Source organism: Panthera pardus, unplaced genomic scaffold, assembly GCF_024362965.1.
Source record: "Panthera pardus isolate Hobbes unplaced genomic scaffold, ASM2436296v1 HiC_scaffold_10, whole genome shotgun sequence".
NCBI lineage: Eukaryota > Metazoa > Chordata > Mammalia > Carnivora > Felidae > Panthera > Panthera pardus.
Window position 1 is genome coordinate 3,636,535 of NW_026526655.1, and position 27,784 is coordinate 3,664,318.

The 27,784-nt window shown below is 49.7% G+C and overlaps 1 protein-coding gene across 1 annotated transcript in view; it reads left to right on the top strand.

Annotated features, from left to right (window-relative positions):
- The window catches only part of COL6A3 (collagen type VI alpha 3 chain), an 80,646-nt gene that overhangs the window by 47,650 nt on the left and 5,212 nt on the right, over positions 1-27,784 (top strand). Inside the window, exons 19-42 of the mRNA XM_053903333.1 lie at positions 279-323; positions 444-497; positions 953-1,015; positions 2,039-2,104; positions 2,462-2,515; positions 4,669-4,704; positions 5,304-5,366; positions 6,191-6,253; positions 7,528-7,590; positions 8,317-8,379; positions 9,854-9,904; positions 10,117-10,152; positions 10,601-10,663; positions 11,526-11,588; positions 12,844-12,876; positions 12,961-12,997; positions 13,099-13,110; positions 13,207-13,700; positions 15,190-15,286; positions 16,054-16,752; positions 18,072-18,174; positions 21,224-21,617; positions 22,916-23,183; positions 24,203-24,301. Coding sequence (XP_053759308.1) covers positions 279-323; positions 444-497; positions 953-1,015; positions 2,039-2,104; positions 2,462-2,515; positions 4,669-4,704; positions 5,304-5,366; positions 6,191-6,253; positions 7,528-7,590; positions 8,317-8,379; positions 9,854-9,904; positions 10,117-10,152; positions 10,601-10,663; positions 11,526-11,588; positions 12,844-12,876; positions 12,961-12,997; positions 13,099-13,110; positions 13,207-13,700; positions 15,190-15,286; positions 16,054-16,752; positions 18,072-18,174; positions 21,224-21,617; positions 22,916-23,183; positions 24,203-24,301 — 3,019 coding nt within the window. The remainder of the gene's footprint in view (positions 1-278; positions 324-443; positions 498-952; positions 1,016-2,038; positions 2,105-2,461; positions 2,516-4,668; positions 4,705-5,303; positions 5,367-6,190; positions 6,254-7,527; positions 7,591-8,316; positions 8,380-9,853; positions 9,905-10,116; positions 10,153-10,600; positions 10,664-11,525; positions 11,589-12,843; positions 12,877-12,960; positions 12,998-13,098; positions 13,111-13,206; positions 13,701-15,189; positions 15,287-16,053; positions 16,753-18,071; positions 18,175-21,223; positions 21,618-22,915; positions 23,184-24,202; positions 24,302-27,784) is intronic.

The following is a 27,784-nucleotide window of genomic DNA, read 5'->3' on the forward strand; positions in this document are numbered from 1 at the left end:
AATTTTGAGAGAAAGCAAGAGCGAATGGGTTAGGAGCAGAGAGAGAGGGAGACACAGAACCCGAAGCAAGCTCCAGGCTCTGAGCTGTCAGCACAGAGCCTGATGTGGGGCTTGAACCCACGAACCGTGAGATCATGACCTGAGCCGAAGTCGGACACTCAACCGACTGAGCCACCTGGGCGCCCCTCGTTTTTGAAATTCAAAGCGTTCCCCGTTTTGATCATTTTTCCTTTACCAGATGGCTTTCTCCCCTCACCGTGTGTCTTGTTCCCGTGCAGGGTGAATTAGGAGAAATCGGACTGGATGGTCTCAATGGCGAAGATGTAAGCAATTTCATACTCTTAAGTCCCAACCGCGTCCGGTCCCGAGCATCCCTGTGACTCACGCTTCAGTCTACGGTGGAAATTGTGCCAGGAGTGACGTTTTCTTGTTGTCTTTGACAGGGGGACAAAGGATTGCCCGGTTCTCCTGGAGAGAAAGGGAGTCCCGGCAGAAGGGTAAGTATGTTTCCATAGTGTTTCCACTATGGAAAAACTAAAAACTTTTCACCTAAGAAAATTTTTTTTTATTCTTGTATGTAAAGACTGCTTCCTCCAGGCAGCCTTCCCTGATGTCCTCTGGGGGTGCTTCCGTGGTGTCTCCTGTGTCCTCTGTCCGTTGTGACAATTACATCGTATCTTTTAGTCTGAAGAGTATATCTCCTAGGGCAGGGACTGACTGTGTTCTGTTTAAATAAATCCCTGGTGCCTGGTCCAGAGTAGGTCGTAGTAAAGATTTGGGATTACCTGAACAAATTGGAAATATTTGGAAGTAAATTTACCTTCATGTAAACGCGTAAACGGGAGATACTCTTCTTTTTAAGATTTATAAACTGAAGAATGTGATTTTTAAGGGGGAGATACAAATTTGAAACCTTATCTAAGTTTTGTCTCTGCTGGTATTTTTTATTTAGGGTGACAAAGGACCCAAAGGGGACAAAGGGGAGAGGGGAGACGTTGGAATTCGAGGTGACCCGGTAAGGGAGCTTTCTCACGGACAGTTTGGGACCCAAGTCTGGGGAGGGGGGGTCGTTGGGAAGTGAGTTGGGAGGAAGAGCTTTTAACCAGAGTTTTGAAATTGCTTTAGAATGTGTTGATAATGTACAGGGCTTGTCCTCCTCCTACAGTTTTGGAGACACGTTTGCTCTCTAGCTGCAAAGATAGTGTTTGCAAGGCCTGTCATACAAAGGCCTCAGGAATTTCCCTCAAAGGTGGTCTCAAGGCGCTTTAATCTAGCGGGGTCGGGTGCTCAGAAAAGTATCAGAGGTGACAAAAATGTAGGACCCTGAGGGGCCACGCCTTGGCCACATCCCCCATAGCCCACCCATCTCACTCTGACAGCCTGATCGTGGGGTCCCAAACCACTCTCAGCCCTGAGCAGTGGGCAGCGGTCCTTCCTCAACAGGGAGAATAGTGCCTCACCATCCCTCTTGCCTTGTTCTGGCCCGGAGGAGGGAGGCTGGCCTGGTGGAGAGGAGGGAAGCTGGCCTGGTAGGGAGGAGGGAAGCTGGCCCAGGAGGAGGGAAGCTGGCCCGGTGGGGAGGAGGGAAGCTGGCCCGGTGGGGAGGAGGGAAGCTGGCCCAGGAGGAGGGAGGCTGGCCCAGGAGGAGGGAGGCTGGCCTGGGAGGAGGAAGGGAGGCTGGCAGGGCAGGGGTGGGGGAAGGGGGGTGGTGGGGAGGACGGAAGCTGGCCCAGGAGGAGGGAGGCTGGCCCAGGAGGAGGGAGGCTGGCCTGGGAGGAGGAAGGGAGGCTGGCAGGGCAGGGGTGGGGGAAGGGGGGTGGTGGGGAGGACGGAAGCTGGCCCAGGAGGAGGGAGGCTGGCCCAGGAGGAGGGAAGCTGGCCCAGGAGGAGGGAGGCTGGCTCGGGAGGGGGTTGGCCTATAGGTTTTGTAGAGCCATAGGCTGAGAAGGGTGGCAAACTCTTCTGTTTACCTAAGGTGAATTTGAAGTGCCTTTTTCTTGCACACGTGGCTCATGTCCCTGACCTGTGTTGTCTGCAGGGTGACTCAGGACGGGACAGTCAGCAGAGAGGGCCCAAAGGAGAAACCGGAGACATCGGCCCCATGGTACGGTGCTCTGCATCCCCGGACCCCCTTTGCCGAGGGCTCACCCCCAGCCACAGGGGCCACAGAAGTGGTCTTCACGGCTATGGGCACACGAGGTCGGGTGTGGACTGTGTGCCTGGGAAGGCAGTCTCCAGCTGCTACCCAGAGGGGCTCCTTTTCTGCAGAATTTATGCCCCTTAGGTATTTACGGAAAGCGCTTCTCAGGCTCGTGCAGACGGCATGACCCCCGTCTAAGGGGTCCCACCAAGCATCCCCCTGCCCCCTGCCATGTGTACAAGCAACCCCCTTTCCCGTGGTCTCTGGCACAATATGCCAGAGTTGGATGAGAGTCTTATGCTGATTTTTTCTCCATGTCAGGGTCTCCCTGGGAGAGACGGGGTATCTGGAAGTCCTGGAGAAACCGGGAAGGACGTGAGTGCCTCTTGGGGCTCAGGGGGCTTTGTGGGGAGTCCTAGCAAGTGCCTCCTGAATCACCAACACGATCTGGGGCAGCGTTACTCAGCAACTTTTTACTTGGGGGCTTTGAGGGGGATTTCAAACATGTGGCTAGGCTCTGTCCCGCTAAATATTTAAAAAATCCAAACAGAAGCACAAACTCAGGAGGGAGTGAGGGGCAAGAAGGCTGATGGGTTGTATGCTTGTGGGTTTAGTCATTGTTTGTTGGTGCGGCTGTAATTCAAGCGACGACACCAGATTGTGTTTTCTAGTGAATTGCATCAGGCGGTTGCCTTTTCGAGACATTTCGCGAATGTCTTTTGCAGGAGAGCTCGTTGCGTCCCTAATCTCTGAGTCCCCTCGAAGAGCTGCTAAGACCAAAGCTATGTACACGACCCTTGGGAAACCCTTGGCAGCTCCCAGGGCCCCGGGGAACACAGAGCGTGGCTCCAGAGGGGGAAGAGGGTCCCTGCACGGGGGAGGAGTGGCCTGGAAGTTTGTAAGGCATCAGGGGCAGTCAAGATGGCTCTGCTCACAAGCTGAGAGAGCAGAGCGGCAGCAGGCTGGGTCTGGGCGGCCAAAAATGGTACCTCTGCCGTTTCCCCAGCACCAGCCACGCGGTGAGGGATCCATCAGTGGCTGGACCCTCAGGGGGCTGTGCCCTGAGATGGGGGCTTTTGGAAGGGATGACTCTCACCCGTGATTACATGGTATGCTAGGGGCGTAAGTTTTAAAATTGTGCCTTTAGAATTCAGAAGAAAAACAAAATTTGAAAACACCATCTTAGAAGTTCTGAGTGTTACTGCGAGTGAACTGCAAACTGACCAATGAGGAAAGACCCCGCTGTTCTAACGAGCCACCCGCTCAGCGTGTGATGGAACCAAAACTTGTTTTCACGAAGTGACTTAAAATAGGGTCCTGCCTGCAGTTTGTTTTATTTCTGCGCGCGAGGTGGAGACCTCGGTTCACCCTTGATGGAGTCAAGGGCTCTTGTCCACCCGCTTCTTCCCTTGTGCTAGGGTGAGGCCTGGCCCGGGGGCCTCCGGTTCCTTCCCTTAGGACCTCGCTGTGCCCGGCTCAGGCCAAGGTGAAACGTGTCCTTCCCACCGGGCCACCTCACGTCTCACACAGCCACACTGGGGCTTCTGCGGGCTGCCTCTGGCCTGAGCACTGCATCACTGAGCACTTAGCCTCTGGTCGTACTCCTAGTTGTGCCCTTTGGGGGAGGCCAGGCAGATTGTTACTCTGAAGGAGCCGCCTGGCGCGTCTCCTTCTCCACTTGTCCACGTGTCATTTGTAGAAGGAGGCCAAGGCCTTCCATTAAAGAAGTTTCCACCACCGTGAATAATGTTAAAACAGTCACCCCAGAAGGTCTCTGGGCTGGCCCGTTGGGAGTGGAGAATGTCTTTCTTTGGTTGACGCCACAGATGGGCCAAGCCCCATAACAGAGCTGGTGACTTACAGTGTCCAGAACACTAACCCTTCACCTCACAAAGATACACCCAGGACCTTCATGCGTTCCCGTCCCAAACCTTTCCGATGGAGAGGAAGCCATCACAGAATCGGAATGAAAGCATTGCTTATGCGATGGGCCCACATTTATTTGAACGAAGGGTCACCTCTGGAACATCGAGGAAGATGTTGCCAAGTCATGAGCCCAGACTAAGTACGGTTGGGCTTTTTAGGTTCACGTATGTGCACTCCCGATGCTTTACTTAGCTGAGTGTGTGTTATATTTGGCCAGGAGCGTTTGGAGAGTTTGGGACTCCCTTCCATTATAATTGACGTATTTCATTACTTCTGCCTGCAGTTAGGAAAATGGTTGAAAAACAGACAGGTTGACATTACCATTTTTACATCCTTTTTTGAAATTGGCTGGGATCGTGCAGCCAGAAGGAGTCATTATTTTGCTTGGCAGGTTGGAAGTAACTCTGAAAACTCCCATTTGGGTGGCTAACAGGGCAGCGTGGAAGCAAAACTTGGCGGAGAGGAGGGCAGGAGGAAGGGTGTCTCTCTTGAGTCTGCTCAGGGCCGGCCAGGCACATTGTCTGGCTCGTGGCGACTCACGTCACAGAAAGCCCCGGGCTCCGTCCCCAGGCTCCCTCTCAGTTTGTGTGACTCCTCCACAGGGCGGCTTTGGCCGAAGGGGACCAGCGGGAGCTAAGGTAAGTCTCTAATTTGGTGCCTTTCTTCTGCCATCACACCATGACTCACCACGTGCTCTCAAAGGGCAAGAATGCAATCAGCCTGGGAGCCAAAAGCTTTGTCCCTCTGCCTTCAAGGCGTGGGGCTCAAACACCAGCCACCACCTTCTGTACCGACTCCGTGCATTTAGCCTCTTCCAAACGACTTGTGAAACCGCGTGGCTGCGGGGACCAGGGGCAGAGACTGAGGGGAGGAATGGAGCAGGGGGCGTCCGGGCGTCCCTCGTCCCTGACGCGCCCGCTGACCTGCTCGTCAGCCGGTCTCCGCGTCTTACTGTGTCCGTCTGCCCAGCTGTGCAAGGCAGGTTTGGATTCAAAAATCCTGATTTCACAACCATCCTGAGCAGAGGTGAGGCAGGTGTGGGGAACCATCGTAAGCGTGCAGAATGGCACTGGCTGTACGTGCTGAATGTCTCATCCTGGGGCCACTGCCCTGGTGGCCTCCACTCCCCTGTGGGGCTGTTCCCCTACCCCCTTGTCCAGACGTGACTGTCAAATACACAGCTGACACTGGCCTCAACCACTCTGACCCCCCCCCTTCATCTTCTTTTGTTTCCAAGGGCAACAAGGGCGGCCCGGGCCAGCCGGGCTCCGTGGGAGAGCAGGGCACCCGAGGTGGACAGGTCAGTACTCCCAGCGCGGCCGTGCGCCTTGTGATGTTTGCCCAGGTGCTCCAGTATGTGTTTTTAAATTGTTCCATGTGTTTATTTTTAAATGTTTGTTTGTTTTGAGAGAGACAGAGACAGCACAAGCAGGGGAGGGGCAGAGGGAGCGGGCGAGAGACAGAATCCCAAACAGACTCCACGCTGTCAGCACGGAGCCTGACCCGGGGCTTGAACTCACGAAGCGTGAGATCGTGGCCTGCGCTGAAATCAAGAGTCAGATGCTCAACCGACCGAGCTCCCCAGGAGTCCCCAGATGGTTTTCAATTTGAATGAGGTGACAGCCAGTTTTATATAATCGAACCCAGAATTAACTACCGAAGAGTTCAGTGGCACATAACACATTCACAGTGTGGTACAACCATTAGCTCTATATAGTTTGAAAACATTTTCATCATCCCCAGAGGAGCCCCCGAGCCCTTAGGCAGTCATTCCCGTATCCTCTCCTGCAGCTCCTGGAAACCACTGATGTCCTTTCTGTCTCTGGCCTGATGTGGGGCTCAAACTCACAAATCCTGAGAGCATGACCTGAGCTAAACTCAAGAGTCAGACGCTTAACCGACTGAGCCCTCCGGGCTCCTTGTATTTTTCTTAAGCTAACCTCCCCCTTAGTGTCCCGGGTTGGAGCTGCTGTTAACAGCTGAGACAGAGGCATGGTCTCTAGAGGTCTTTTTGGCCGGCGGGAGCGAGGCTCTGGGCTCTGTGCAAAGTGCAGGTGTCACCCTGACGTTCCTCATGGAACGCCACCTCAACGCAGCACTTATGTTGGCCTTTTACTTCTTCAGGGTCCACCTGGTCCCACGGGTCCCCCAGGCCTGATCGGTGAACAAGGCATTTCTGGGCCTCGGGTAAGTCTGCTTGATCCCACCCCTGTCTTTAGCTAAGCGGGAGCACGGCCTGCACAGGCTGAGGTCCTGCGGATGGTGTTACCGTAGACAGACTTCTCCCTTCGCCTCCCCCCTGCCAGCACAGACCCCGGGTCAACCTCAGTCCTCACGGCGACTGGCCAGTTTGCCTGAGGAAGTAAGAGACCCTTGGTCTTGGTGCTCCAGGGGCTTCTGAATCCCGGTGCTGCTCCTTCCAAACACTGGCCGGCTGGGTGGTGAGGCCATCCTGCACTTCCAAAGCCTGAGGCTGGACCTTTGTAAACTCTAAATCTGCCCCAATTCTCGGCTTATGCCAAATTGTTTCATATGTGGCCCCGGGAGTTTGCCTTGTGGTTCGGTATTCGGTGTAAGGCATTCCCCACCCTCAGGTTCAACACTGAAGCTGCTCCTTGAACTTGAATGACCACAGGCATGGACATGCATCTCGGGGCTCGGTGACCATGAGCAGAAATGAGTTAGCTGTGTGGGGCCCGGGTCCCCAGCACTGCACACTTGGTGTCCGTCCTGTCTGACGTGCTGTTCAGGGAGCCACCCTGTCATGTGTTACAGAAAACAGTAATAACCGAAAAGGGGCAAAGAGCTGGCTTGTTGCTACAGAAATGGACAAAAAGGTGTTGCAACCAAGTAGGAACTTTGTGAGATCCCTTGTTGGCTTAGACATTCCTTTCCTGGTTCGCCGTCTGATAAATACCTATTTTCAAAGCTTTTGTGGGTTTTATTCAACATTATTTAAGCTCTCATTAGTCAAGAGTTTAAGGTGGAGTGGGGGTGAGGTGAAACTCTTCTAATAGTCACCAATGACAAAGAGCTCCTACCACCTGGTTTTCGCATGTTCGTGTGGGTCATTTCTGGGCTCTGGAGGCTGCACCCCGTTTTAAGAGCTATGTTTCTTCATTATTTACTTACTCCCTCAGGGGATACGTGTACAGGATTCTGCACCTGTATAATCAGGTGTCACTGTGGAGGTGTGAAAAGGGAGAGGAAACAAAGTCCCACAAAATCTGGGTTCTTCTCTTCTAGTCAGGGACTCGGGATATTAACTGCAACACGGGTTGGTTTGTGGAAGCTGGTCCCGAGCGGTCACACGGATGTGTTAGATTTGCACAAGCCACGTCCATGTGCATTTGGGTCCCCGGCACCGCACTTGGCACTGAGTGCTGCGGGGTGGGGGCCGAGTGCAGGGCCTCTGGCTGGAGGGTGAATATTTCATTGACATGCTCCTCTCCCTGCTCCAGGGAAGCGGAGGGACTGCGGGTGCTCCTGGAGAACGTGGCAGAGTCGGTCCCCTGGGAAGAAAGGTTTGTCTTAACCAAAGTAGAGCTCATTTCCTGAGGTCAGGGCCCAGCCATACCCTCTGTGGCCTTCCCCTCATCTGTCCGTGTGCTCACCTGCTTAGTCTGCATCCAGCCCCCCCAGCTGCCAGCCCGGCTTGGCCAGTGGGATCCCTGTCCTGTCCCACCTGAAGGGAACTCACGGGCTGGACTCAGCGGGTGGGCTTTCTTGTGGCCGGAACCTGCCAGCAGCTGGTGGATTCCCTGATCTGTTCGTGCCTGTGTATGTGACGGGAGTTTGGCCTCCTTGGAGTCATCAGAGCAGATGGGAGGCACTTAGCACAGCCCCAGTGTTGCATTGAACACACATTCTTTAAACACTGGCACCGCACGCACAGAGCTCTGCTGGCCATATTTAGCTAATCCAAGAGGCCCAGCTCCCCGACTCTTTTGGATAACAGCAGCTTGTCATACGAAGACTGTCTGAGAACCGACTTTCCATAAGCCTTAAGAAAAAACACAATTTATCAGAACGGGCCTCAAAGGGCAGCCTTTTCTCAGTAAAGGAAACGTGTTCGTGTGAATCCACGGTTGTCTCTCGGTCTGTTGGTGGTGGTGGGGGGTTTCCCTGCTGTAGTCAACACCCACTGACTTTACCTTACTGCCGGCATCACGTAGAACAGAAATTGCTTGGAATCATGTTTTAAATGGTCTCAGCCCCACAGCTGTCTCAGCCTTGTTTCTCGTGTGTAGGGCGAGCCTGGAGAGCCGGGACCAAAGGGAGGAGTCGGGAGCCGGGGCCCCCGAGGGGAGACGGTAAGATCAGGATGTGCTGTGGCCAATCCTTTGCTGGAAGGTGCGAGGCAGGGGAGATGGGGCCTTTCTCTGGGCTAGCCTTTCTCGTTGCAAATTGGGTTGGTCCTAAACAGGTAACTGGATAGTTGTCCCCTTGTGTCCTTGGGGATATGACCGAATGCAGTGAGACTGACTGCTTATAAACAGCAAATCAATGTCAAAATAAGTTTCATTACATCGGGGAAGAGTGGGGAAAGACATTTTTTTCTTGCGTTTTTCCTGGGAAGTGAATGTGGGGACTCACTGAAGCTTGAACCACCTTCATTATCGTCCTGTAAATGGTTTGTGACCATGACTAGATGGAGTTTTTCTGCAGAGAAATAAATGTCCTTTGGTTAAAATGGAATCATATCTGATCAGGTCTCAGTCCAGATTGAAACTGTTTCCTTTGGATGAGACATCCTAGGAATAGAAGTTATTACCTTGATAACTCATTTTTTAAAATATTATCTAAAGACAATCTGACTGCTCACGAACGATACTTTTTTAATACACACTTCTGTACAGGGCAAAGAAATCTATAGAATGTTTTAAGAAAGTTTTGAGAACCCGGTCGATCTGATTTATAATCCCAAACTTTAAAATATTTTTTTGTGTGTGTATGTAACCTCTCTACAGAAAACTGAAGTTTGAAGGATCCGTTTCTGTTACTTTTAGTTTCAGAAGCAGAGGGGGGAAAAAATCAGGCTTTAAAATCTGTTCAGACCAGAAGGAAATCTCTTGATGGTGTGTCCATAAATTTGGGGGCAATGGCTCTTTAGCTGTTGATGTTTGCTTAAAACTTTAAATTAACTAAATAGCATGCTCTGCGTCTGTTTTAGAGTTACCGGTGTATATATTTCACACATATTGTTCTCATTCTTTTGAAATAGTCAATGGAGTGCAGTTCTGAAAGTCTCCCGCGAGGGTGTGATGGGACAGATTGAAGGGCATAGGGAGGGGGGTGTTTGGAAAGAAGGCAGTCCAGTGGCACGACCTGGAAGGAGTGGGGGAAGCCACAGTGGGGAGAGGAGAGAAGGTCTGAGCGCGAGAGACTCAGGAGGGCGTGAGAGACTGAGTCCTGCGTTCCTGCTAGAATCAAAGAGTCAAGGATGCGCTTTGGCAAGGCGACTTTTGGGAGTCCTTTCTGCTCTAAGAGTCTCAGACATTCCGCGGGCCTTTGACTCCACACCCAAGTGCTGTCTTTCCCGGTGGCTGTCAGATGTTCTTTTTATCAGTGGCACACCAGCACCATTTTCCCAAAGGAGTCCATTAAGCCCACTTACTTGCAGACGGCTGTCTTGTTTGCACCTGGAGGATGGGGTGGGAGCAGGAACACTTCCTCGATCTGGGAACCCTTCAGGGACCCGACGACCCTGTGCTCCGGGCTCTAGACAGAGTGGTTGTGGGGTGCCCAGCGTGGCGGCCTGCAGTAATGCTCCCTTTCCACCCCCAGGGCGATGATGGCAGAGATGGGGTTGGCGGTGAAGGACGCAAAGGCAGAAAAGTGCGTATCTGCTGAGGATTCCTGAGCTTCTGGCGTCTTGTGTCTTTAGAGAAGTATTTCTCAAAATTTTGTTGGAATATCATGCGTTTTTTTTTTTTTTTTTTTTTGGTCTTGGTGACTCCGTGGATGTATTTGTTTCTGCTCAAGAATAATTTCTTTTAGATGCATGTAAATTAGGACCCAAAACTGAGTTATTTATTTGTCTCTTACAGGGAGAAAGAGGATTCCCTGGGTACCCTGGTCCAAAGGTAAATAAATATTCCCCTGGTGGTGAAACGTCACCGTTTTGGGGGGCTGCGTCTGGCATGTTCATGGGCTGAAAATCGGAATATCGTGGTGTTAGTGTGGGGTCAGCCGCTTACGAAGGCCCCGCCCTCTCTGAGATACTCCCTCACCCGGTAAGTGGAGGTGACAGTGGACAGCGTTCTTGCCTTGGGCCTTGCGAGGGTTGGATCAAATGACATGGCAATCACACACTTTGTAAACTTGACGTGCTCTGATCTGTATGACGTCGTCATGGGGGCGGTAAACTAAGGCTGCATCTGTGGAGGACACGGACGTACTAGTAACCCAGTGGAATGTAAACCAGAGTTAGCCATTTGGCTGCCCTGGGGAGTGTGGTCCAGATGCCCGGGGGCCCTCCGCTGGACCCTCCGTTTCAGAACTTAATGTGCCTCTTCCTGGCTCTCTTTGCAGGGTGCCCCTGGCGAGCCCGGGACGGATGGAGGACCAGGACCCAAAGGCATCAGGGGCCGAAGGGTGAGTCTGCCCGCACCTGGCTGCAGGCGGGGGATGAGAACACGTGTGGTGAACATTCTCCTTCTTCACCGGCAACCTGGCTGGTGGCATGTGGGGTACAAGAAAAGGAGTCCTAGGCCCCAGGCCAGTGTCCTCAGGACCCCTTGTGGTTGTCTGCGCTGCCTTCTTCAGCCGTGCTGCCCTTACGGGGAGGCCCCAGAAGCCCTTCTGCTAACACATCTCAAGGATCACCAGACCCCGCGCTCCCCGCCTCCAAGGCATAACGGTCCTCTTCCTGAAGCTGCTTTTGGCTCCAAATGACTGTCTACAGTGGATGTTTACTCATCCTCTTAAGATTGCACCGAGTCCTGAATTAGCATGTCGCGGTCTCGATGTGGGAAACGGTTATTTTTAGCTTGAAATATAGTTAAAATCGTCATATGATCCTGTTAATTTGCTCAGTGGAGACAAACTGCATCATTTACTTTTCCAGGTGGTTTTACCACGTTGGATTGGTTATCTGCACCGAGCGCTGGTCTCACTGATTGCCGTTTATTGCATTCTTGCACATCTGTGGATCGTCTTTTTTTTTTAAATTTTTATTTAAAAATTTTTTGACGTTTATTTTATTTTTGAAAGAGAGAGAGAAAGAGAAGGGGGGGAGGGGCAGAGAAGGAGGGAGACAGAATCCGAAGCGGGCTCCGGGCTCTGAGCTGTCAGCACAGAGCCCGATGCGGGGCTCGAACTGACGAACTGTAAGATCGTGACCTGAGCCGAAGTCTCAGACTGAGGGCTCAGACTGAGCCCGCCGGGCGTCCCTCCATGGATAGTCTTCTTAATGGTTCTTGGGCAAGCATCTCACTGTTTGTTCTGCCTTTTCTAGGGAAATTCAGGACCTCCAGGGGCAATTGGGCAGAAGGGGGACCCTGGCTACCCAGGACCATCTGTAAGTACCCACCCACCCAGTTCCAGTCCAGCCATGGGCTGGAAGCTTTACATGTGTCCCTTTGTAAACTTCTTACAACCTCCTTCCCTCCCAGAAAAGACGTGCTCCTTTTTTGTTGTCATTGATTTTTTTTTTTTTTTATAAACCACTTTTCTTTTGATGTCACAATGGAGAAAAGAGCTTTTGAATTTGAGACTAACCAGAAACGTTCCAAAGAAGTTTCTTGTGGAACCTTGTGGTCTAGGGTATATTGTAATTTGCCTTTATAATTTCCTGGGGTAGGTTTGAGGTTTGTGTACAGGACAAAAAAAAAAAAAAAAAAAAAAAAGAGAGAGAGAGAGAGGGCAAGTTCTAATACCTCTTGGTTGCATCTTGTAGAAATAGTATAATTTATGTCAGACGTCGGTTTGCGAACTATTTCCTGTGGTCTGTAAAATCCCCAAGACAGCTTCTGATTTATGGTTTAAAACCCACGAGTGCTAGGCCACCTGGGGCCAAGAGGGCGACCTTCTGCAGCCCCTTGCATTTCTTCATTATGAATATCTTCGTTTCCTTACTTGAATTTCTCCCTATATTGTCTCCCTACGTTAAATTTCATGAGGTTCAGAGAATGATGGACAATCACTCGTATAAGGAAAGGTGGAGGGATTAGACTGGTCAGACTTGGGTAAAGGCTAAGTCAGGTGATTTCTGCCTTTAAGAAAGTGAAGCATTTAGCGTAAGGCAGTCTGCAGTCTTGTGGAAACGCACCTGACTGGCCCAGGAGACAATTGCTTGGCCGTCAGGGCGGCTGTGTATTGTGATAAGACCCTGAGAGCAGCCATGGGTCTGTCCTTGGGCCTCCTCTGGGGTGGTATGCAGCCAGTGCACTTCAGATCTGGAGCTGAGGCTTAGCTAAGTGACGCGTCGCTGTCCCTTCTGTGAACAGGAGATACTAGGATCGCAGGTGGAAAGAAAGCTCTACTCTCAGGAGAAGTCATGTTTAGACTCGAGCCCAAATGTGTGATCCCTTTGATTTGTCACAACCTTCCAGGTTTTCAGGGTGTGGAGCTTTTTATTTTGCAGGGGAAACACTTCTGTCCTCAAAGTTTCCCCTCTCTTTTGTTCCTTGAGCAGTAAAGTCAGATTTACAGGGAGAGCCTGAAAATGGTCAGGGGCAGCCCAGACCCACCTTTGCTCCCTCAGCCGTGTTTCTGTCGCGTTGCTGGTCCCGCGCATCTGTGGTGCTTCTCACCCTCTCCTTCTCGTCCCACAGGGTCCCAAGGGCAACAGAGGTGACTCCATGGATGTAAGTTGCATGTGTGTATCACCAGTCGTTGAGCTGTAAGCCTCTTGTCCGCCCCCCTCACGCTTCTTTCCTTTCTTTTTAAAGCAATGTGCCCTTGTCCAAAGCATCAAAGATAAATGTCGTAAGTACATGATCTTTGCTGTCTGTGACGCACGTCTGCTCTCATGTTTGAGATGCTCATGTAGTACCTGTGTTTCACTCCTCTCTCTGTTTCTTTTCTAGCTTGCTGCTATGGTAAGTTGACTTCAGCCGTTTGACTTTCTCCTGCGGGAAGAAGACCCCTTTCCCGGTAAGTAAAGTTTGTCTTTGAAAACCCGCCACTTCCCACAGGGCCCCTGGAATGCCCCGTCTTCCCGACGGAACTGGCCTTTGCCTTAGACACCTCGGAGGGGGTGACCCAAGACACGTTTAGCCGGATGAGGGATGTGCTCCTGAGGATCGTGGGCGACCTGACCATTGCTGAGAGCAACTGCCCTCGGGGGGCACGCGTGGCCGTGGTCACCTACAACAACGAGGTGACCACGGAGATCCGGTTTGCCGACTCCAAGAAGAAGTCGGTCCTCTTGGACAAGATCAAGAACCTTCAGGTGGCTCTGACGTCCAAGCAACAGAGTCTGGAAACGGCCATGTCCTTCGTGGCCAGAAACACGTTTAAGCGTGTGAGGAACGGATTCCTGATGAGGAAAGTGGCTGTTTTCTTCAGCAATAAGCCCACGAGGGCGTCCCCACAGCTCAGGGAGGCTGTGCTAAAGCTTTCGGATGCGGGGATCACCCCCTTGTTCCTCACGAGCCAGGAGGACCGGCAGCTTATCAGCGCGTTGCAGGTCTGTACCCTGTGGGCACGGTTGACATCTCCTTCGGCTCTTCTTGGGCTCTGAGAATGCTCTCGGGCACCTGGTGCCTGCTTGATGGATTCATGCACCATAGTTTCCAAAAGCTCCTGGATGAGGCTGTTGTGATTGGCAGCTACTTGAGCGATATTTCCGGGACAGCCGAGTGGCTCTGACTCTAGAGCGACATCCACATGCCTGTGATTTATTCCCACTGGGTCCTTCCTCACCTGCTGGAGGAGACTCTCCCAGGGCTGACCCTGAGGCTGCCAGTGCCCTAGGGAGGTCCCCCAGACGTCCATGCACCCCTGTTCCAACCTTTCTTCAGCCAGGATGGTCAGCCTTCGCTGTGAAGCTGCAAAGTGCTCCCTTGTCGTTTGCTTAAATAGCTGGTTTAATTGTGACAATGATGTATATCATAATTGGCTAATTCATCACTTAATATTTACTCAGTGCCAACGATGGCGGCATTGCTCAGGCCGAGTGGGCAGTGGGCATGATGGGAAAGAGCCCTTGTTCCAGCCTGCCCACTTTCTAGCTTTAAGTCACCGAAGTAATATGGTCATGTCACTTAACCTCTCTGTGTTTTAGGTTTCTCGCCTGTGAAAGGCAAACTGGGGAAGGGATGGTCCCTGCCGTCTTCCCTCCAAGACTGGGTATTCTATGGTTTTACCCCTGCCCACGTCAGCGAAAGACGGTCTGGTCATTGGTGCCGTCCCTCAGGGTTTATTCTGCCAAACCACAGGCCAGTTTGAGCACACAACGCTGGGCCTGGGAATCCAGCTTGGGCTTTCAGCTGTCTGCCCTCATAAGGGGCTCATTTATGTACATTTTCCCTCGTGTGGGCTGAGTGACCCAGAACCACTTGTGTTTCTTAACAGCAGTGTCCCAGCAAGTTCGAAAAGTCAATTATTCATTCATTAGTTAACTTTACTTTTACACGCAATAAATACTTGGTGATGGGGTCCCAAGGCACCGTGATGATCAGGGCTTCTTGAACCTTCTAGAAGCGATTTCACTACCTGCCTTGTGGTTAAATCCCCTTCTGGGAGAGTTTGGAGCTAACGTGTGTCGGTGGCTGTTATTGTGGCCGAGAATAACTGTGCCATTCAAGTGCCCACTATTTCCTAGAGCTATAGCAGCCATTTCCCACGCATCATGTAATTGGACATGGGGAATTTAACATTACCCCCATTTTCAGCTCAGGAAATTGGACCTCGGAGAGGTTAAATAATTTTCCTTCGGGCCCAGCAGAAAGTGCAGGAGAGGGATCTGAACTTCAGCTCAGCTCCACAGAAGAAAGCCTGTGTTTTCCTATTAAGCTCAGCACCTCCTCCCAAACCCCACCAACACCACCCCCGAGAAGAGGGGGTGATCTGTTGGGAAGCTTATTTTACGGACACGACTCGACTCCGCTGCTCCATTTTCAAGTGGTTACTTATCACGGACACTCCTACCAAGCATTTCCTTTTGTTTGAACCAGATCAATAACACCGCAGTGGGACACGCGCTTGTCCTGCCCCCTAGGAGAGACCTCACCGACTTCTTGAAGACCGTCCTGACGTGTCACGTTTGCCTGGGTAAGGGCTTCTCGAGCAGGACAGTGTGTTATAAGACGTACTGTACTATCCACGGGGCGACGTTTGAACGAATATTTGTCATCCATGTAAAGGGCCTGAGTTGCATGAAGATTCATCACGCTTTGCGTTTGCCAGTGTAATTCCTACATAAGTAGTTTCCATATTTAAAGTGGAAACCCCTCAGACTGAGCTTCTCTTTGATAGACAGGAAATAAAGGAGAAAGTAGGCTCTGCTTACATTTTGACCTTGGAGTCCAGATTTCAATGATCTGGCTTTGTGCCTTTCTAGAACACATTTTTTCAGCGTGGCAAAGTAGTTTTCTTCCCTCCCCTCCCCTCCCCTCCCCTCCCCTCCCCTCCCCTCCCCTCCCCCCTAATTCTTCTTTCTCCCTTCCTCTCCCCCTCCTCCCCATCCTTCTTCCCCTTCCCTCTCCCCCGCTTCCTTCCCTTCCCCCTCCCTCTCCCTCCTCCACCCTTTTTTCCCTTCCCCATTTCCCTCTCCCTCCAGCATCTCCCCTCCCCCTCCTCTCCCTCCTCTTCCTCCTTCTAACGCCAATACCATAGTATCAGAATAAGGAGTTCAGCTTACTGATCTGTTTGATTTAGTGTTAGGTGATGAAAACTGAAATCTGGCCACAAAAAGGCAGCAAGCTATGAATAGGCTTCTGTATTATGTGACGATTTCATTACCCCAGACTCCCAACAGATTAATGTACAGTCTTGCAGTGGGAGTCACAGAATAAACGGGCTGCCTGTCTTCTTTCTAGACATCTGCAACATTGACCCGTCCTGTGGCTTTGGCAGCTGGAGGCCTTCCTTCCGGGACAGGAGAGCGGCGGGCAGCGACGTGGACATCGACATGGCTTTCATCTTAGATAGCTCCGAGGCCACCAGCCTGTTCCAGTTCAATGAGATGAGGAAGTACATAGGGTACCTGGTCAGACAGCTGGACCTGAGCCCAGACCCCAAGGCCGCCCAGCACTTTGCCAGGGTGGCGGTTGTGCAGCACGCGCCCTATGAGTCCGCAGGGAACGCCAGCGTGCCCCCCGTGAAGGTGGAGTTCTCCCTGACGGACTACGGCTCCAAGGAGAAGCTGGTGGACTTTCTCAGCAGCAGAATGACACAGCTGCAGGGCACCAGGGACTTGGGCCGCGCCATCCAGTACACCATAGAGAACGTCTTCGAAAGCGCACCCAACCCACGGGACATGAAAGTCGTGGTTCTGATGCTGACGGGAGAGGTCGACAAGCAGCAGCTGGAAGAGGCCCAGGGGGTCATCTTGCAGGCCAAGTGCAAGGGTTACTTCTTCGTGATTCTGGGCATCGGCAGGAAGGTGAACGTCAAGGAGCTGTACAACTTCGCCAGTGAGCCAAGCGACGTCTTCTTCAAACTGTTGGATAAGTCGACCGAGCTCAACGAGGAGCCGCTGATGCGCTTTGGGAGGTTGTTGCCGTCCTTCGTCAGCAGTAAGTCCTTCAGGGGACAGCGTGGGCCCGGGTCAGGGTCTTCCTGCCAGCCCATACCCTCGGGCCATCAGGGACGTGGGGCCGCGGGCGCGGAAGAGACGTCTAGCGCGCTGATGCCGACTTGTTCGTTCATTCAACACACATACGTATGACACCTGTCGTGTCTCAGACGCACTTTAGGAGCCAAGGTTGACAGTGAACCCACAGCTGGACATCCTGTCCTTGCTGACTCCTGTATTCAACCAAATTTGCCTGGGCGCCTCCCAGCCATAGACCCTGCGAGTATACCGCGGATCAAGTGCCCACTTGTTATGCATGACATAATAAATGGGGAAGCTCCTAGAAGGAGTTGCATTGATCTGGGCTTAGCCGCTAGCCCCATACTTGGAAACTTCTGGGCCTTTGCTGATGGGACTCTCCTCCCTGGGATCTCTCTCCACCTCTGCTTTAGCGGCAAACCCACAATCATCCTCAAAGCATATCTCTAGTTGCCCCTACTCACCGTGAATGCTCCCCACTCCCAAGGCTTTCTCATCGTTAGTCTGGATGCTAATTACCGTATCTATCCCAAGGCCTGCTGGTTATTCATTTGTGTGATCTGTGGTCCCAGTAGAATGCATGGTCCCTGAGGGAGGGTATCGTTCTCCTGATGCCCCAGGGCCCGGCCGCGGCTCATGGCCCCAGGTCAGCGCAGTTCATGGCCCCAGGTCAGCAGAGGAGAGTGTCTCCTAAGTGAGGGAGCTGTAAGAAGTAGGAACAAACACGCATGTGTGGAGAGTTTATTATTCAAGGGAAAGTTGAGCTCTGTGAAAACAGTGTTCCGGTTTGTGAAGGCTTGTCCCTCCAGAGTCTTAGAGGAAAAACATGAAGCAAAGGTAGGCCAGCAGGTTCACACTGGGAACGCTGTCACTGCCTTCCAAAGATTGAGAACAAAAGTTTTATTAAACGCAGCATTGAGAAAATATTACAGGTAATTCAGTCACAATTTGATGTTCAGGAGCTTGGACCAACTTGTTAAACTCTGTGATTTTTCTTTGAGTCCTGTCTTCCCTTCACACTGAGTGAATCTTTTCTTCAACCTCATCACCCAACTATTGCCAAACAAAAGATTGTGGCTTGAGATGTTTTATGGATCGAGGACCAGTAGGCTTACTGTTTGAATTGATTGGACTTAGCTTGTCTGGGGGGATGAATGGATTCAACAAGTACACACGGACTGCCTGCCGTGGGCTCCACTGAACTCGTTAGCAGATGAATTTTAATTTGCATGTGATCTACAGGCACTTGCAAGATATTTTTTTCCCTCTCTTTCTCTGCAGGTGAAAATGCTTTTTACTTGTCCCCGGATATCAGGAAACAGTGCGATTGGTTCCAAGGGGACCAACTGACAAAGAATCCTGTGAAGTTTGGTCACAAACAGTTGTAAGTATCGTCACGATTGTCTTAAAAACTACAGTGCTAGACAAAGGGCGGAGGTCCTCCAGACGGTGTCTAACTTCATGACGGGGACATTGAAATCCAGAGACTGGGACTTCCCGAGGGACACGTGGCGCACGCCCTGCAGAGAATCTGTTGTATCCCTTCGCTTTTGCTGCGGAGCAGACTGCCCGAAACGTAGTGGCTTAAAACAACTGTTTATTTAACGCGCGGTTCTGTGGGTTAGCAGTTTCTGCTTGGGCTCAGCTGGGCTCGCTCACGTGTTTGTGGTCATGTCAGCTGTCGGCTGTGGACGGCGGTCAGGATGGTCTCGGCCAGTTGGCTCGCCTCGGCTCCACACGGCCTCTCCTTCTCCAGGAGGCAGTGTTGGGAGTTGGCTCCCAGGTGGATGGGAAGGGTTCCGTGAGAGAAGGCAGAGGCCGTGAGGCCTCTTGGGGCCGAGACTGGAGCCAGCGAACGGTTACTTCTGCCGCAGTCTGTTGGCCAAGGCACGTCCGGTGGGCCAGCCGGTCTAGAGTCAACAGCGGGGGACTGCACTCCATGGGAGGCCCTGTCACATCACACTGTGAAGGGCATGGGAACAGAGAGGGTGGGGAGTTGGGGCCATGTGTTTAAACAGTCTACGGCACCTGGTGTGAAATGATCTCGTATGGAAGGACTGGATACATTAACCAAGAAATGGGCTCCGAGACCTAAAACGATTAGTGCCATGATAACATAGGTGATGGTGACGTCGGGAGGCGACGTGCGTGTTCCTCCAGGAAGGCAGATGAGAGGGTGGGGGCTGGGGGGCTCGTACCCACAGGGATGCTGGCTCAGCTCCGTCTTTGGTGCCAACTCCAGGAGCGGAGAGGAGGGCCGGGTGGCCGTGTGACAGAGGGCTAGGCGATGGCCACGTGGTGGCAGGAACTGAGCCCGGCCGATGTGCCAGCAAGTTGTGCCCCTAGAGGGCATGCCGCAGACTGTCACGCTTTGTCGGGGAGCAGAGGGTTCTGCCTGTAGCCCCCAGAGGAGATGCAGACCCGACTTAATCCTTGAAAAATGAGTATGTGGCTTACTCCCGGCCGACCTCCAGGGTGGGGACAGAGAACCGCCTCCCTTTACCAGCCCTTCTGTCCTTCATCTCTTGCCCTTGTCCCTGGAGAAAGGTACTCCGTTCTCGGGCTGAAAATCACCGCTGAGGGCGCTGTGACCCTTTCTGGTGTCGTGATGTGTGTCCTGCTCTGCCCAGGTTCAGGGGCTCTCTTTCCCTCACCTTAATTATCTTTGGGATTCCTCTCAAACATTCTTAACCTGATCTTTAGGAAGACAGAATGGGCAATATAGCATAGTATTTGAGGTTTTATGACACCAACTGGAAAATATACTGCCGAACACATGGAGCGTGACAGCTCTAGGAATTCACGAGTGCCCATCTCGGGGCCGGAAGTAGACACAGGGTGGATCCGTGTGGCTGTTGGTGGATCCGTGTCTCCTTATATTGCCGTTCTTTCTAGAGGTTCATAATAGATCAAGACATGGTGAAAAAAAAACAACCACACACGCGAAAATTAATGCAAACAAACACACGCAATAAGGTCTGGGAGTGAAAGTATACACCGACCTTAAAATTTTGAGCTCAGCACAGCATTTGGTTGAATGGATATTTTCTTATCATGAGAGTAGCTGTTAACTTTTTTTTTTTTTAATTCATGGCGTATAAGTTTCAGTTGGTCAATTTTTACATTTCGGACGTTGTTCGAGTATTATTACCGTATTTTTGCTAACAAGAATAATAATTAAAGTATTTATTATTGTCTCTTTATGTTCTCCTGCCCTTATTGTATAAATTACAATTAAGATGACAGATGTACGTATAGTACAATATAGGCTTCACTTTTTAAAGGAATAATTTATTTTGAGAGAGAGAGAGAGAGAGAGAGAGAGCAGGGAGAGGAGGGGCAGAGAGAGAGAGGAATAGAGAGAATCCCAAGCAGGCTCCCCACTGTCAGCACAGAGCCCAGCTCGGGGCTTGAACTCACCAACCGTGACATTACGATCTGAGCTGAAACCAAGAGTCAAGATGCTTAACTGACTCAGCCACCCGGGCGCCCCTGTGGGCTTCATTTTTAATGATTCTATTACTTTATATGCTTTTCAGTATCTTTTCTGTGGCACGATTCTAAAAGGAAAGAATTTAATATAAGCAATACTGATGTGTAATATCAGAACTACTGCGTGCATTTTGATAAAGCAGCAAATTTCACATAGCTCGTGGGATTGTGTTTTTGTAAACCATAGATAGCTGGCAAAGACATGCAATGTTTAACAATAGTTAAATATTAAACAATATTTTATTATATTATATATTCTATGATATTACATTTATATATAATGTGTTTATATGTTATACATAATATATAATATAATACATATTTACATATGTATTATGTATATGTACACATACATATAATATGTAATATTATATAATATATAAAATTATGTATATATAAAAAATATAAATATAATATATAAATATAAATATATATATTTATATTATATAAATATAAATATATTTATAAATATAATATAATATATTTATAATATTTATAATATTTATAGTATATATAGTATATAATATTTATAATATTTATAATATATATTATATATAGTATATAATATTTATAATATTTATAATATATATATTATATATATAAATATATATAATATAAATATATTTATATATAAATATACTATATATATTTATATATAAATATAAATATAATATATAAAATTATATATTATATAATATACTAATTTATATAAATATATAAATATATTTATATTACATTATAAATTAAATAATTAAATATTAAACAAAAATATTAACATTAAATATTAAAATATTAAATAATATTAAAATATTAAATAATATTAAAATATTAAATATTAAAACAATAATATTAAAGTTAAAATTATAATTAAATAATAATTATAAAAATATTTAACAAATAATATTAAATAATATTAAACAGTACTTAATTTGTCTTAACAGAAATATTCCAAATAACGTGACTTCGAGTCCCGCATCCAAACTAGTGACCACAGCGAAGCCGGTGGCCTCCACGGAAGCGGTGACCACCACGACGAAACCAGTCACAGTAGTAAACCTGCCGGCCTCTAAGCCGGTCGCAGCAAAGCCAGCTGCGCCCAAACCGGCGGCCTCGAGACCGGCGTCTGGGAGACCCGTGGCCGCCAAGCCCGAGGCCACCAAGACGGCCACGGTCAAACCCGCGGTGGCCGCGAAGCCGGCGGCCGCGAAGCCGGTGGCCGCGAAGCCAGCAGCTGTGAGACCCCCTGCCGCAGCCAAACCAGCGGCCGCCAAGCCCGAGGCCGCCAAGCCCCAGGTCGCCAAACTGGCCACCAGCAAGACAGACGCTGCTAAGCCCGTGGGTAAGAAAGCACCGTGAGGGCTGCCCAGCTGTGACATCCTTATTCCCTCTGCTCAGGGCACGTCCTTCGAAGCCTGTCTATAAAGCAGTTGAAATGCCGTCACTGAGCTGGGATTTGTGCATCTAGACGATGATGCGTTTTAGAAGGTGCCGGTCAGAGCGTGCGATTGTCAAAGCGTTGCTTTTCTTCTGTTAGGAAGCGGCCTGTCTCTTAGCTCTGTGAGGCTGGGGAGCTCCTCACAAAAAGCAGGTGAAATGGGTCTCCCGCCCTCTGCTGCCTCCTTCCCCCACTGCCCACCCCGGGCCCCGAACCCCATCTCGGGTTTTCCCGCGGGAAGGAGGCCCCAAGATGCACGCTGTGGCAATATTGGGATGTTTGGTGAATATTGCCAATATTGGGATGTTGGCAATATTGGGATGGTTGCCAGCCTGGATGATCAACCCCCCTGCCCCACAAATGCTGTCCATGGGGAAGACACCTTCCAGATGGAATGAGATAGGAGGGTGGGCGGGCTTAATGAGACCCAGAATTTGTTTTATTTTTTCCTCTGATGCTAGAAGATACTAGAGAGTCACAAACCATATAGAAAGGTGAAGGCGGAATGAGCGTGTCTGCGAAAAGGTAGAAATTGTCTTCATTTGATGAACAGAGAGAAAGCAGGGATTCCTTTAAAAGAATTTCCTGTCACGCCCTGGAGTTTAAATTTAACACATTCTAAATTACGGAGCTCATTCTGTTTTGGATGTCTCATTTCAGATTAGCACACTGGACTGTGTGTTTTCTTTTTCTTTTTTTTATGTTCATTTATTTTTGAGAGAGAGAGAGAGAGTGAGTGGGAGCAGAGGAAGGACAGAGAGAGGGAGACACAGAATCCGAAGCAGGCTCCAGGCCCTGAGCTGTCAGCACAGAGCCCGACGCGGGGCTCGAAGTCACAAACCTCGAGATCGTGCCCTGAGCCAGAGTCGGATGCTCAACCGACTGAACCCCCCCCAGGTGCCCCTGGACTGTGTGTTTTCAAAGTTTCTCCTTAACATCACAGATTCTCCATAGAAAAGAAATAGTGATGCACCTTGCTGATGAATAATGAGATTATGAATTCCACGTTTCGTGTATGTCGGTAGCTTACGAGACTAACAGTTCTCAGGAGCTCAAACAAGAAATTAGCTCCTTGCTCACCCGAATTCCCACCCAGTTGCCTGCTGATACATCGCTTCTGTTCTTCTGCTGCCTGTGTGCTACAGTCACGTGGGGTTTTAAGTTTTATCCCCACATTCTGCTTCCATCTGTTTTCCAGTTAAGGCGTCCGTCCCGGGAGGTCCAGGTGTCGGACGTCACAGAGAACAGCGCCAGAATCCACTGGGAGAGGCCCGAGCCCCCCAGTCCTTACTTTTATGACCTCACTGTCACCTCGGCCCACGATCAGTCCCTGGTGCTGAGGCAGAACCTGTCGGTCACGGAGCGTGCCATCGGGGGCCTGCTCGCTGGGCACACGTACCACGTGGTGGTGCTTTGCTACTTGAAGTCTCAGGTCAGAGCCGCCTACCAAGGAAGTTTCACTACAAGTGAGTACGTGAGCCACCCTGAGCAGCCAGTACCTGATTTCCGCATGGACTGTCAAACAGGACATAAAGGGGATGGTTCTTATTCACTGGATCTGAAATGATGAGGTTGTCCTGGGTGTTTTGGTTGTGCCCCGTTTCGTAAATTAATCCCACGGAAGATGGGTTCCTTGTGAACTGTTGTCCTGCCGTGGGGGTCCTGGGATACTTTATGGGGGAAGCCAGATCCGTTTGGCCTAAGGTGAAGCCCCTTCTCTGGGAGAAAGAAATACATTTGTGGACCCTGACTGGGGCCTTGACTGCCCACCACGACCGTGTTTCTAAAGTTTGTTTGCAAATTCAGTGAACAGAAAACACCCCCCAGAGTCACTGGCTTCTCAGAGAGGAACCTAGGAGTCCATGCTTCTTACCACCCTAAGACCAGGGGACACGCATAGCCAGGCGCAGAGGGCATCACATTCCATCCCCGGTGCACCAGGCTGTGGCTCTGCCCTCCGTGGCCTCTTGTCTCCCTGGCTCGGCCTCGGCACCGAGGCCCTCGACCTGCCCTTGCGTGTGTTTCCAGGCTCTGTTAGCTACAATCCCACCATCCCCCTCCCCTTTGAACCTTCTCCTGGACTCCCCCACCCCCATGCCTTTCTATTTGGGCTAGCGTAATTCAGGTCAAGGAATTATGCCTGAAGAAAGGGAATTCCCATCAGTCACCATGTAATCTGTGAAGATGTGGGTGCAAAACGCCTTCCACGCTGGGGCTCCATTTTCATGGACGGAACCATATGGATGGAAGAGGTTACATGGGAAATGGGAGGATTTGTTCAGAGTTCAGAGATTCCCTCCATTTGCCCAATGAGATGAGTGGGCCTCGGGAGTGTCTGTAGAGACTTGGCCGGTCTCTGTGTGTCGGTGGCTCGCCCTTGCATGAGATGGTAACCCAGAAAGGCAGCCTGCCTCAGTTGCTGAGAATTCCTAAGCCCTTCCGTGTCTGTGTTTCTTACCAGTAACGTGTATTTTCTCTTTTCTAGAGAAAGCTCAGCCTCCGTCTCCACCACAAGCAAGGTCAGCTTCTAGTTCAACCATCAATCTGATGGTGAGCACAGAGCCATTGGCTGGTGGTGAAGCAGGTGAGTTGTCAAGTATTGGGTCCATTAACAACACTAAGAAAGCATTCTACCAGACATTGAAACAAATTTTGTTTATTTATTTTGAGAGAGAGAGAGGGAGAGGGGGAGAGAGAGAGATGGAGAACACGTGCGTGAGCCAGGGAGGGGCAGAGAGTGGGAGAGAGAATCCCAAGCAGCCTCCACACTGTCAGTGCAGAGCCAGACTTGGAGCTTGATCCCACAAACCATGAGATATGACCTGAGCCAAAACCAAGAGTCAGATGCTTAACCAACTGAGCCAACCGGGCGCCCCTCTACCAGACATTTCAAAGCCTTCGAAGCCTCGACTCTGGGTCATCCACTGGGATTCTGATTCTCAGGCAAGTCTGGCTTCTATGGGAATGTTCCACCTCGGCTCTTTGTGGCCCAATGTGGTGTGATTCTGCGTAGTCCAAGTTGTAAATAGTGACTTTCCTTTCCTGTCACCAGACTCTTAAAAGAAAGCCAGATGGCCGTTGCTTTGGGGCTATAGCCAGGAGTTCATGTGTCTGTTCATCAGATTCCCCTGAGCCTCCTGTTGGGACTAGAGTTGATTTATGGTTCATGAAGCTGGAAGCATAGGGATTTGTCCACTCAGTGACTTAATCTAATGACAGCTGCTTAAAAGAACACAAAACAACCAAGATTAGAACCCGTGAAAGGCATGCGTTTGGAAGCGAACCATGGGAGGGATGTTCTGGTCCTCATTCCCTAAGCACACACCCTGGCTTACCTATCATCCCACTGTCCGTGTGCCTGAGCCCGAGTGTGTGTACCCTTACGTGAGTGACGAGTTCGACCTGTTTCTGGAACCATCAGCTGATATGTACTTTTGTTCCTGGGCAGTGGGATTCCGTGATCCTTCCAGACCTTCGCCCTTGTCCAGTGGACCCTGAGCTTAGACTGTTCTCCCTTAAGAAACTGATTATTGATATAGTTGGTGTGCTTTGCGTATATATAAGTGTTCTTCAGAAGATGTTGGCACCGGTCTCCGAAGTCAACATTCCATGGGCATTTACCTATGGTATTGTTTTATAGACCCCCCTCGCTGTGAAGACAAGTCCTTATTCTTTGATATGCTGGCCGCCATCCGGAGAAGGAAGGCATTCCTCTTTACAATGTTTATTTCTGCAGTGGACTCTGATAGAAGGCATTTGCCGAGGCACGCTGCCTTTGTTCTGGATTTAAAAGCTCTGTGCTTTCTCAATACTCATGGCATTGTCAGAAGCAGCGACACATTACTTTCTGAGCCATTAGTGAGGATTCTTTCTTCTTTTCCTCTTTCTTCCTTTCTTTCTTTCTTTCTTTCTTTCTTTCTTTCTTTCTTTCTTTCTTTCTTTCTTCCTCTGAGAGAGAGAGAGAAAGAAAGTGCACAAGCTGGGGAGAGGGGCAGAGGAACAGGGAGAGAGTCTTAAGGAGGCTCCGTGTCCAGGGCGGAGGCCGACACGGGGCTCGATCTCATGAACCGTGAACTGTCAGATCTTGACATCGCGTGTTGGCCGCTTAACTGATGGAGCCACCCGGGCACCATGAGGATCCTATCATTTTACTCTTTGCTCTGCAAGTTTTGAAGATGATGTCTGTTTCTTCACCTCCAGTCTCCACCTTTCTGTAGAGACTGCATCCCATCCCATCTGTGTGTAAATAATATTGGATGATTTCTGTCTCCACACCCCCATCTCTTTGTGGCCCCTCGGGAGGAGAGGCCTCTTGATTCTCTTAGTTGTTTCTAGAGAGAATCTTCTCTATTGCTAGAATATTTTATGCCATCAGTGGACTTGCCCTGTAGCCGTGTATCTGTGCACACATATATCAGTGATCTATATCTGTACCTTTATATATCTGTATCTGTATCTATATCTGTATCTATACTGTATTATGTCTATATCCATCTATCTATCTCTCTTTCTGTCATCCATTAGTACAGCCACAACCCCTGTTGACAGGTGGCATTGGGAGTTCACTAGAAATAAAGTAACTAAGTCAATGCAGGAATTGTGAAACTATCATACACATAGGTGTGTAATTACTGCAAAGAAATGAATTACATACAGAACTGGAAAAGGTTTAAAAAAATCTGCTTTTGGAAGCAAGTTTAGGAATTGGTCTATGTTAGAGGCAGCCATGCATTTTTCAAACTCTTGCAGCCTTCCCACTGGAAAGGTTGGCTGAAAAATAAGACGTTCTCTCCTCTTGATAAAAATTTATGGGAAAAGAGATCTAGAAAGAGATATCGAAGAGAAAGAGATGTAGAAAAGAGGTATAGAAAGAATTCAGGAATTCAGGGTAGATAGGGTAATTAAACTTGAACTTGTTCGAGATTGTATAAAAGGATTTTATAAAAGCTTTTAAGGTTGTAATTTTCAACTCAAACTAACAAAAGGAGAAGTATGTGGAGAAGACATCTGTCTTTGCCTCTTTGATTTCTGCACATAAGGCGTCTTCTGAGTCTTGCATGAAGACACCATGGTTGAGCCTTTGTCCCTTGCACGGGGGTCCTTTCAGCTCCTGTCCCCCTTCTGCCCCCTTCCTGGGTCACCTCCATGGTGACTTGGTTCCCAGCATGGCGCTCGAGCTCAGAGAGAAGCGGCAAAGAACTCACTAGGATTTCCCCAAAGATTTGGGTCAGGGAAGATGAAATTCTGACTTCAAAGTAATTGAAATCTGTCTGTTATTTCCTGGTCACTGGTAACTTTACCCCTCAGAGAGAGTAGAGATTGTAAAATTCCTACAAATTCAGTGCTTCATTGAGAGAAAATGACTGAGAGTAAATTCCATGGCAAGACTTGGGGATATTTTTGGTTCTTTTTTTGTGTGGCCCAGAAGGGACAGGAATATATAAACAATATTTAGTTGATATAAACAACATAATCGTTAAGCAAGAATCTGACTGGGTTGTTGTGTTTGTTGCTTAAGACTGAGTCATGGGTTCAGAGTTAGGAAAGTCCTTTTAATCCAGATCTTTAATTTTTTTTTTAATGTTTATTTATTTTTGAGACAGAGAGAGACAGAGCATGAGCAGGGGAGGGGAAGTGAGAGAGGGAGACACAGAATCCGAAGCAGGCTCCAGGCTCCGGGCTCTGAGCTGTCAGCACAAAGCCCGACATGGGGCTCGAACTCACAGACTGAGAGATCATGACCTGAGCTGAAGTCAGACACTCAAATGACTGAGCCACCCAGGTGCCCTAATCTAGACCTTTAACACTTAGGTCTCCTTTCACCATGTGGCAGAGAAAAGGGATTTTGGTGGTGCCTGTGAGTCTTTGAGAACTCTTTTGAAGGAAATCGATCAGATACTTACTTTAAAATGTTTAAACCTCCAAATGGGAAAGAAGAATCAGGAGACAAAAGCTTCCCCTGTCTCCCAACCTCCTCCCTCCCCTGTCCCCTGCCATAGTTAAGTCATCTTAGGAATTTTTCCTAGGGGGGTAAAACATTTTTATGATACTCATATTTTTGCAGGTA